The 12,212-nt window shown below is 36.7% G+C and overlaps 1 protein-coding gene across 1 annotated transcript in view; it reads right to left on the bottom strand.

The window, feature by feature from the left end:
- LOC149085560 (uncharacterized) overlaps positions 1-12,212 on the bottom strand; it is a 69,155-nt gene that overhangs the window by 33,115 nt on the left and 23,828 nt on the right. Inside the window, exons 3-4 of the mRNA XM_089233659.1 lie at positions 8,702-8,902; positions 1,831-1,932 (exon numbers count right to left, since the gene is read on the bottom strand). Coding sequence (XP_089089785.1) covers positions 1,831-1,932; positions 8,702-8,902 — 303 coding nt within the window. The remainder of the gene's footprint in view (positions 1-1,830; positions 1,933-8,701; positions 8,903-12,212) is intronic.

Genomic DNA, 12,212 nt, shown 5'->3' with positions numbered 1-12,212 from the left:
TATTCTATCTCATTTATGCATTGAAATACAAAGAAAGAAAAGTGGATCATGGTAATAATGTAACAGAAAATGTCGAAGAATTTTGAAAATGTATGTACAATGTGATATGTATAGTTAATAGCGGCACTGAGAATCTCTTTCCAAGTAAAGTTGTGAGCCGCTCTAAATACCTGCTCGCAATGAATGCTTCAATGAAAGAATGTAAAATAATCATTATAAACCCGAGGGGAACTAAATTGCTGCTCACGAGATGTTAATGGTGTTCCCTGGCGTAGGATGTGGACTTTTTTGAATTTTTCTTCTTTTCCCTTTTTTTTTGTTGAAAAAAAAAAATAAACGCTCCCTCCGAGAGAGGAAACCTCCGTATGGCAAACTATATTTGCCAGGCCGGGGGTTAGTATTTCTTATTTTGATAGGGAAAATAAACTAGTTCATTCTAAGAAATTTCAAGGAAAGTTTATGTACGGTAACAATATTTCTATTGCGATACCTTTCCCTCTCAAATAGTAGTAGCTGTTGCTATAGGTAAAACTACTACAGTAGTAACACTGTATCAGTCTGTCGTTTATGGGTGAAACGTAGATTATAAAAGAATAGGCGTTATGGTTTGCGGGTTTCCGTGATTTGTAACACGCAAAATGATTATTTCCAGCACGCAACGACAATGCACGAAAATCAGTATTATTAGTATTGTTGTTTGATGATCATCGGCATGACTTGATTATGGGCTCCGCCTTACTTTTCCATACAGAATGGTTAAAAAGTGAAACAAACTAAAAAATGAATAACTCGTGAAAAGATAGAAAATAGCTAAAATAATATCCATTGTCTTTTTCTGATGTCCATGTCTGCTGTTATGCGATTTGTAAGAATGAGAAAAACAATTCCACACGCAAAATGAAAAATTAAACATGGAAAAAGATATTTTACGTATTTTGGTAGCTGCAAAATTTTTGCGATCAGGATGGCGTTATCATTGTCATCTGTCAAGAACAAAAAGAAGAGAGAAAATGAAAAATGAAGCGGTTAACTTTGTATCTGTGAACGATAGTGTAGACTTTCTATGTTTCTAGAGGCAAATGCCTCGTGACCAGACGGTCAATAGGTGCATGACCTCACTGCATACTCATCGAGAGCAAACTCGTCAAAGCGTGCAAAAATGATATTTATACAGAAACGATAAAGACATTCGAACTTCACAAAGGATATAGATGTCATCGATAATGACAGTTGCCAAATATTAAAGGAAAAATAACCTTTCAAACAATATTCCCTACAGTTTGCTGTTTTTCGCAGAAAAATAAATATTCAGAAGAAGACAATAATGTTACTATCTATGGCTTTATAATACCCAGCGGCAGAAAAATCGATATCACATGGTTATCAACTGTTTTTGCCGCGGATTGGCTATACAAATCAAAACGAAAAATATTATGTTTTAGACCAACCTCAATGGGGCAATCACAAAATACTGAACTCTATTCTGGAGATTTATTTAGAAGAGATGAAAATTGCAAAAATCTCTATACTCAGAAAAAATTTAGCATTTCATTCCAAAATGACTTATTTCTGAAAATTCATTTCATACAGTGTTCTTAAATTTGCGCTAAAATTTACCTTATTCGCTTCAGGGAGGATGCTGCTATCTATTGGAGACAAATGATCTCACTTTCATTGGTACTATTCCTAGTTTTCTGAACAGTTTATAATACAGTTATTAGTTTTCGTTTCTGTACTGCCATTGGGCCGTTGCTATTTGTCTGGGAAACAGCTTTTAATGTTTGTTCATGTGTTTATGAATAAACTAATTTAAAACTTCAAAATACTCACCACATCCATTGCTCTTTCGTCGGATCCGGCGGCTAATAGAAATTGATAGACTTCACCACCATCGCGAAGAAAAGCAGCATAATGAAGAGGCGTCCGTCCTTGCTGAAAAAAACGAATATGTAAATAAAATAAAACCATGAGCTTTTTTATCCTTGGGAAAACTAAATGTGTTGTTAATTTGATTGTTTACTGTGGTTTTTCGCAGTGTGACACAGTTACAATTGAGAAATTGACATTCTTGACAATTTCTGAAGAAAACTGCTGGTTTGTATGCAATCATGTATTAGTGTGTCGCTCCTAGAAGCATAGAGTAGCGCTGGTTTGTATAGAACAGTGGTTGCCAAAGCATTGTTTGCGAACCCCTGTGGGGTTAAGTCATTAAACTGGGGGTAGGGGGGGGGGTCTTGAGAGATTCTCTAAAAATATTCGCAACTGAAAAATTACTTTACTTAGCTGTATCTGAGTTACTTAAGATGAATCATAAGGTACAATGTAGTTTTATCAAATTCTACTTTACAACAATACATATATCAACTCAATACAGTACAAGTAACAATATTATACAAGGTGGCTCTGAGAGAATCATCCGATTTCAAAATTATATATTTTTTTAAATTTTAAAAGCACAGAATGAGTGATAACTCGTATGTGAATGTAAATGGGGGAAGGGCCTACGTTTAATGAACAACATTATTAATGATGAAAAATAAATATTGTAGCTGTATATAAAAATCACGGAACATATACCTCACTACACTTCCAACTTGCAAAAATTTAATGTATATATATAGATATATAATACTAATTTAAAAATAATAATAAATATTGTTAAAAGTCAATCAAATCAAAACCAAGAAAACAATCTACCCAGAAAGTGATTACGGGGCATTTGCTAGTAAAATATCAGGAATGTCCCAGAAAACCTGGATATATGGTCATCAAGTGGAGGGTCGCCGATAAATTTCTTGTCAGAAGGAGGTCGCGCTCCAAAAAGTTTAGGAACCACTGGTATAGATTCTAAAGATAAGCATTTCTAAGCATTCTCAAGATAAAAATTTCCGCATTAATACACACACTAAACTTCTGATATGCAACGTGTGTGACTTGATTGTTCTTGTTGCCAGGATTCAAGTTTTTTGTGAGATGCATTGATAACGTTCAATATGAGCTGAAGAACACGACGCATGACACCCAAGCCAGACTCTGTTTTTCGCATGGGAAAGCGGATCACGTGACCAGGGCCACAAAATTTGCTGCTTTTTGTATTCTAGGCACAGTCCACATGCCCCCTTTCCCTGCGTTCACCTCTACCGCAAAGAAGACTACATATAAGAGGCTGCAAACATTCAAATTTGCCCAGGGAACTTGTGAGAAACAGGCCTTGCCCCACAAGCTTGGAAACCTGGAATGACACACCATTCAAATAAACAAAAGGTACCTAAATACAAATAAATACAAAGGCCACAACAGGCAAATTGTCCAACGAGGTAGCTGAAAAATTGTGCCTATAAAAATATGGATGTTGAATGTCACCAAAATGTCCAATATAAAAGCATATATCACTAAAAAAAATAATAATACACTGCCCCCTCCCCATAAAAAAAGATTCTGGATAACTTATCTAAGTATGTATAGCTTCTCGATTTATCCCACTATATCCTACTTCTTTTCAATCAATTACATTATCAATTGTTTTAGAATTTACGACCACGGAGTTAAGCTATTCCATTTATTAACAATCCTATTACTGAAAAACTCCCTGCGACACCATAACCTGGAATTATCCCTTACTAAATGAATGATACTGATGTCCCCTTGTCGAAGAGCAGTTGATTGATGGTGTATTAATAACTCATGGTCCATCCTATCCATCCCGTTAAATTTTAAACATTTCGATCATATCCCCCCGACACTTGCGTTCCTCCGATGTAAACATATTCAAGAGATCAAGTCTTTCTTCATAGCTTAAGCCTTGTGTGCCAACAAAACAAGGTGTAGTTCTTCTCTGCATCCCTTCAATCAAGTCTATATCCCTCTGTAGGTATTGTCTCCAAAACCTTACAGCATACTCCAGTGCAGGACGAACTAAGCCTCGGAAAAGCGGAAGAATGATTTTAGAACGTGAAAAGAACTTTTTTAAGAATAAAATCGAGCATTTGCTTTTTTGTCCACCGCTGAATAATGTTAAAAAAACTAAACCGCTCGTCAATGAGAATTCCCAAATCGGTGACCCTATTTACATCCGGGATAGTACAGTGGAATATCGATAACTCGACATCCATTATTCTCTTGGTTGGCACAATACTAATTTCAATGTAGGGAAAACTAACTCGATACATGTTTGTCGACTACGAGTTTTGTACCTGTACCACGACTGGTTTTTACAACTGTCCTTGTGTTACCAGATCTAAGAATTTTTTGACATTGTTCATGGGTATTTGGACAATACTTTTTTCTCTATGATGGGTCCCTTTTTTGCGTTGGGGGAAGGGCATGCATGTGTATACAATACAAATACAACGCCACAACAGGCAAATTGCCCAACGAGGTGGCTGACTTAAGAACATCATGGATCCCCGAGCCATTTTTTGGAGGCCCTACCTACTACTACTACACCCCACATACACCCCGCCCCCCGCGGAACCCCCCAATGAATCGGTACATGCGGGAATGTGCGTGTACGTGTAGTGAAACCTGACGTGAAGTTTTGGTGTTACTCTGTAATGCTTGTTATGCGTAGTGCTGCCATCTGCCACAAGTTTTTCTAACTATGAGTGAAGTGTTATGATTGAATGATTTATCGTTGTAGGACTGTTGCTCTCTGTGGCGAGACTTTTTAACGGGGAGATCGGCTCGCATTTGCGCCTTGAAGTTGGGAACCACAGAAAACCAACTTCAGCCGACCACCACTGTGGGGTTCGAACCCGGATCCTCGCATCGCGAGTCCGTCCGATGTGAAGAATGAATGTTTGAATGAATGTTTGAATGAATTTTAGTGGCATTTAAAAAAAGGTCTTCCATTCTTTTCATGGTAAAAAAGTGTGGATATTGTCAACATCCAATAGGGATGAAAATCTTATCTATTGGAAATTTTGATATTGTCTGTTGGAAGAATGTTTTCGGTGGAACACACTGTTACGATTTCTCGGAAAAGGAGTAAAATAAAAAGAGCTAAAGCCTGTTAGACGCTGAATATGTCATTTCGTTTTTATCGTGAGTATCGACGGCCGCGAATATAATGGCTCCACGTAAACTTAATACTTTAAAATCAAAATTTTAAACGAAACACGAAAAACTGTAATCGGGTAAAATTCAGAGTGAACTCGCTCTCTAAGGAATATAGATTAACACTATTTCAACATTTGCCGAAAATAAGGAAAAACTTTTGTCAGCATTTGAATCTTATGAACCAAGCAGAAAACGCATAAGAAAATCAGACTTCGGTGACGTAGAAGAAGCAACTCTTTTGTGGTTCAAATCCGTTCGATCTCACTCAATCCCATTATCAGGACCAATAAATAATTCAAGAGAAAGCAAAATATTTCGCCAAAAGTGTCAATCAAGGTGATTTTACTGCGAGCAGTGGATGGTCGACCCGATTCAAAAAGCGCCATGGTATTGTTTTTAGGAAAGTTTGTGGAGAGAGCTATCTGCATCTCAAGAAACTGTTGAAAATTGGAAGAATGATATTCTCAAACCAATGATAGAAGGGTATAAAAATGCAGGTGTGTTTAATTGTGATGAGACGGGTTTATTTTTTCGAATTTTGCCTAACCAAACGCTTGCCTTCAAAGGCGAAAATTGTGAAGGAGGGTAAAAAGCACAAAGATCGTTTGCCTGTTCTTTTGGCTGCATATTCAGATGGTTCTGAAAAATTGAAACCGTTAGTTATCGGAAAAAAAAAACCCGCAGTGCTTTAAAAATGTTAAAACTCTTCCTGTGGACTATGATGGCAACTTAAAGGCATGGATGACATGAGAGATTTGCGAACAATGGTTGAGAAATTTAGGTAGAAAATTTTCAAGTGAGAAGAGAAAATTTTTATTTATTTTGGATAAAATTGCACCGCTTATCCAAAAATAACTGACCTTTCTGCAATCAAATTATGCTTTTTTACCACCTAAATTCAACAGCAATTTCCCAACCACTGGATCAAGGAATTTTCCTAAGTATGAAAACGTTTTTACAGAAAATTACAGACCAAAAAAATTTGTGAATTTGTCGTCCACAAATGGACGCAAAAATTTGTTTTAAATGCTGTTGAAATGATTGATTCTGCGTGGAAGTCAGTCACGAACTCACGAGTGCTACGATTCGGAACTGCTTTCGTATTTGGTTGGTTTTGTTTTGAGTCTTTGGAAAACGATAATTTATCCGAAGATTCCTCTCAAATTACATGGGGGAAAAAGTATAAATAACGCTATGGGTGATTTTATCGAGGATGAATTTGTGAACATCAACTGTGATCTTGTAACTTCAGAACTTTTAGAACACGATATTCTAGAATCAATCAATAAGAGCAAGTGCTTCATTTTCCGAACAAATAGAATCACACACACACAGAAAGTTCAGATGAAGAAGTATCTGCACCATCTCGCCATGATGCATTGAAAGCGAAAAAGACGCGAAAATTTCCTCAGGAAAAAGACGAACAATCGCGGGATAAACTGAACAGTATAGAATTTTTGTTTTCTCTGCGGAAAGAAAAACAAACAAATATACTTGATTATTTCTCATGAGGTAAATTTTTTTATACGTTTTGATTCTATTATGAAACAACCCCGAATTAAAATTAATGAGAGAATTAGCATTTTATTTAATAGAATTGTTCGAATGTATATGATTACATACACAGAAACGTGTTGATTTGATTCCCCACGGAGGTAGTTGAATTTTCTTTCTTGATTCATCTTCGCATTGTGGTCTGAGCCTACCTGCACCCAATTTCGAAACCTAAATCCCACCTCCTGATCCTACTTGAGTGCTCGCCTGCCACGTCAACGATTCAGGTCGCTTGGCTGCCATTCAGGTTGTGACTCAAACCTTTGGGTCTAGGACCTCACCTTCCTATCCTAGCCTTTAAGAATAGAGACCACACGTTTTCTATCGCCGGGTTCGGATATTTGCGACTTGAACAAAGTCCCATAGACTTCTCCTCGAGCAAACATCGTGTGCCGCAGGAGAGTGGTTGGTAAGAACCGTCTCCATGAGATCAAATTTCCCCAAAATTGCGAATTAATTCACAAATCTGGGATGAAGTTCTTGAGGACCACGTGAACCTAGGGGGAAAATCTAGGACAAACTCTCAATAATTCTGTCGATGAGGCAGCAGGCGTTACTTCCACCAGCGTTCTCAGGCCGAGCGATAGGCTGTCTACATGGTCCTTCTCGGAAGGATAGGGGCCTCAGAAAAACGAGATCTGGTTGAAAGTTTCGAGAAGTTGTTAGCGTTGATCAGCGCTCTTTTCGGGATTTCGTAGTGTTAACATCTGGGCAGGATCCTCGGAGTTCGGAGATAATATGGTGGAACCGTACCTTCTGCCCGAACGCCTCAATGGCGCTACGTACCTTGTTTTCCTGCAGTCCTCCCAGATTTGCTGCAGAGTGCACCGGCCGCAGTGCGGCAGAACATGTGGTTCATGCATGATGGTGCACCAGCACATTTCACCATTGGGGTATGCAACCACCTCTATGCTACATATCCCGGAAAGTGGATTGGATGCACCGGACCTGTTGCTTAGCCTCCACGCTCCCCAGACCTCAATCTCTTGGACTTCTTCTTTTGGGAACACCAAATTACTCGTGTATCAGATGCCTGTGGAGCCACTGGGAGACCTCATTACACGGATCGTCGTCACTGAGGCAGACATCGCCAGCACACTAGGTATTTTTGTGCGCGTCCGACAATCGTTACTCCGTTGCTGTCGGCTGTGCAATGACCTTCGCTCTGCCGCAACTTCGAACAACTCCTGTAATCATTTCTCTTCGTCTAATTTCTGACAATTAGCTGTGCTGCACAGGCTGTATTGTAATCATGCTGTCAAGTAAATGGTTTTTGTAACTTATTTTACTCTTTTGTATTTATTTTGTACTTACTATTGTGGTTTATTTTGTACACCACAGGCTGTGCTGTAATCATGCTGTCAAATAAATGTTTTTCTACTTATTACTGGCCTTTTTGTCCCACTCGACGTCACACCCTTCATAAGTATTTTTGCGATTTTCACCGACCAAACGTGGTTTACGATACCATGTTCTCTGGCAATTTTTGTTCCTCTTGATGACTAATATCACTCCTTTGACTTTGTCGCCACTTTAAGGCAACACCCTATACATGTCATCTGATCATGAGTATCATGAGTAGGCTATATCATTGGAAAGATAGAAAGGTGTCAAATTGAAAGAAAAATATGGTTTTGCTATGCGTAAAAAACTACCCATTAAATCATTAAATACCATTGTGCATTCGCGAGGTGTGTCAGAATCTGTGAAACAGACCAAAACTGTCCTAGATTACCTGTAAAATAATTTTCAATAAAGTAAGGAGATAATTATCAGAGAACATTGCATACGAATAATTATATTGTGAAAATGTGTGAAAGGGATGCGAAATAGATGATTGCGGTATCTGGCGGGTGTACTGTACGGTAAAAGTTGAAGCGTTAAAAAGCTGTAGTGAAGTAATTTTCTTAAATGTATACACAAAGATTCCAGAGACTTTTTTGTTTAGAACTGAACAAATCGTTCAAATTTGTTACCAAAAATGCATCTGGTTTGAGAGAAAATTCGTCCAAAATTAAATACTACACAAATAGATCACTGTTATCCATACTTAAATATTTATAACAATTTAGTCATGTTTTGTACTCACGTGGTCTCGGACGTGAATGACACCACCGTACCTTGCGACCAAGTATTCAATGATGTCTTGGTGACCGAAGATAACGGCTTTATGCAGAGGGGTGGCACCAGTGTGGTCACGACAAAAAGCTAGTTTTTTACGATCGATAAGATGTTGGACGTCTCGTAGTCTTCCTTGAGAGACTGCCCTGTGTATCTCTTTGATCTTGTTCTGCTAACAAAACGTACTGTTATCAGTTTATTAAAATGCTGTATTTACATTCAAAGCAAAAAATATTCTGCGAAGGAAACTTTCTATCTTTAATGAGGAGTGTATTGTTATATAGGGGGGTTATAAATAAACTGACACTACTCAGTCGTATGTAGCACCCATTCCGATGGAGGTATTTTGATGAAACTTGGTATATAGGATATATATGAACCATTGCAAAAAGAAAGATTCAATAAAAAATAGTTCAACTTTTGATCCCCTGTAAAAAGTGGCACTTTTTTTTATCGCAGTTAATCTTTTTCCCATGGCCCAAATGACGTATACACCAAGTTTCAATGAAATACGTTCACCATAACGGACGTTACGTAGGTCGGAGTACTGTTAGTATTACTCAGCTTCATTATACTGACATTACCCCAACCTATGTAGCGTCCGTTATGGTGGACGTTTTTCATTAAAACTTGGTATACCCATTATTTGGACCATGGAAAACAGATAACTGCGATAAAGTGTCACTTTTTTCACCTGTTGGTCAAAAACTGAACTATTTTTTATTAAATCTTTCTTTTCCTCATGGTCCCTATATTTGGTCATATATATACCAAATTTCATTAAAATACCTCCACCCGAATGGGTGTTACATATGTCTAAGTAGTGTCAGTTAATTTATAACTACCTTGTACCTGAAATAAAAATTATGCGACTGTGCTTTGGATGATATGCGCGAATAACTTTTAACGTAACTACGTAACTAGTGATGGAACATGTGACCTATTGAATACATACACCAATAAATCCAACAAATAGTACAGGGTGATTCAGAAAAGATGGGAAAAACTTTAAGAGGTGATAGTACACACCAATACAAACAATTGTTATCAAAGAACGCATGGTCTAACATGAAATGCAAACGTGCAAAAGGGTGCGCCTGTAGCGCACAGCGCGTTTCAAAACGGCCGCTTCGCAAACGTTAAAACGGCATTCCTGTTGAAGTTTATCGAGAGAAAAAAGGACACCATGCATGCAAATGTAACCTGGGGAAGAAGAAGAAACCGTATGCAAATCTGCGTCACAGTGAATAGAAGGAGCGGATGCCAGCCCTGTGAAGTTATTCCTGCGTGCAACCATTCTAAAAGTTGTAACGTACGGGATAATGGCGCACTATAGTAATACTGAGTCCGCGCGTTTTATTCACTGTGACGCAGATTTGCATACGGTTTCTTCTTCTTCCCAGGTTACATTTGCATGCATGGTGTCCTTCAATAAACCCATAAATTTCAACAGGAATGCCGTTTTAACGTTTGTGGAGCGGCTTTTTCGAAGCGCACTAGAACGTTTGCGTATCATGTTACAATATGCATTCTTTGATGACTTGTTTGTATTGGTGTGTACTATCACCTCTTAAAGAGTTTTTTCCATATTTCCTGAATCACTTTGTATAATAGAATTTTTATGAAAAAATAGTGAAATACTGTATAAATAATTCCAAATTTGATGCTTCCACATTCATAGTTTAAGGTATCCGAGTACCTTTCTTAGCAGTTTTCTATAAAATGGTACTGGAGTGAACTTTAATAACATTTTTTGATAAAAAGAGTCTCAAAATGGTGAAAAAAAATAATACATTTTGAACTACTTATGTCATTTTCTATGAAAAAGTCATTTTTATGTCAAATTCTAAGCAAAATTCATGTACTATATGAAACGCGATTGTGCAAAAAATTCTATGAATGAAATGTTTTGTTATTTTCACAGTACATTCAGCTAGTAACAATACAGGTTATGAGAGAACCAAAATTTTAAGGATTGTATGGTATACTCATAAGTTTCACCCAAATCTGTTGAAGAACGTGTGCATTTTTTGAAATTTCATTTTATATATCGTGTATGAAACACTGTAATTTTAGACAAATACATGTGATATACCTCATAGATTTTGGTTCATAACCATAACAATATATGACAAAATATCATAAAGTTTTGTAATGACACAGTCAATAGATTTTAAGAAATCATGTTTCAAACTCCACGCAAGTAAAATGTTGAAAAAATAGCATTCTTCGTAAAACACGTTTAAAGTTTTTATTCATTGATTACTTGATTCGGTGACTTATTCACAGATGTAAAAATGCAACACTAAAGTAGACGTAACTTCAGTTTTAAGCGTCATACAAAAAAAAAAACAAGGCTGATTTTGTAATTACAAGAAATAGGGCTTTCTTAAAAAATGAAAATAAAAAATAAATCAATATTTTCTTTCAAAACGACGTTTTAAACGTAGTTGGATACCTCAGTGCGATATACATATACACAAGTAATTATCAAAAGAACTATATGAATTTAAAAAAATAGGACCGCAGTTTGTAGTTTTGTTTTTTTTTGGCTCACACGAAAACAAATATTAAAAAAGAAATTTCGTGAAAAATTCAAAAATATCATGATATAAACTAACCAGAAAATAGCGAACAAAATTTTATTCATGGCGTATCAAATAGGAGATAATTAATTGTATGTCTACGGCACTGAATGTTTTCAAAATCCTGTCGGGTCTTACAAAAGTTAATATCTCGCACTCACATGCAAATTATTCAGGAAAATAATCTTTCAGGAAAAAGGGGTATTGTTTAAATTAAAGAACAGAAGAAAATATATTTATTATAGAAAACAGAATTTTTTTTAATTATATCCATTTGGGGAAAAAAAAGCTATCCACATAAACAGGTCACGAGAGAAGTACATCTGGTGGATTCTCAAACTTAATTATTCATCATTACGAGAAAATGCGTGAAAATGAGAATGAGATTATTTTCATCAAAAAAACTAAAAAATTTCTTATATTCATTCAATATGCAAATAAATATTTCATGTTTCGGAGATATTACTGAAATCTCGGTCAATATTTTGGTACGGGTTAATGCAAAATATGCATTAAAATATTATCTATCAATATTTTAATTTAGCACTGTCACTCGAGAGCAGACTATAGGAAAAACTTTCATCCGTTGTATTCCTGTGACTTCGTACTGAAACCATAACTGTACGTAGGTTCTCGTTCATTGATCAAATTTTATAATTTTCGCCGGTATTTTCTATAATTTACGGCTTCGGGATGAGATAAACGACGTGACATCGTTAGGAATCAAGTACAGCAGGACCCCGATCATCCGAGTTTCGGGTTACCGAAGTACTTTTCATGAATTTATTTCAAAAACTAGGTGCACTAAAACGACGTGCTAAACGCCAAACTTCGTGACAAAGATGTTCACAGAATGCAATCATGTAAAACAGCTCCACTGGTTCCGAATTGTTT

This window comes from Pholcus phalangioides, unplaced genomic scaffold (assembly GCF_987345545.1).
Source record: "Pholcus phalangioides strain wild (caught in Gottingen) unplaced genomic scaffold, Ppha-v1.0 ptg000007l_1, whole genome shotgun sequence".
In the NCBI taxonomy this organism is placed as follows: Eukaryota; Metazoa; Arthropoda; class Arachnida; order Araneae; family Pholcidae; genus Pholcus; species Pholcus phalangioides.
Note: the sequence above shows the minus strand (reverse complement) of the source record. Positions and strands in the feature narration are given on the sequence as shown.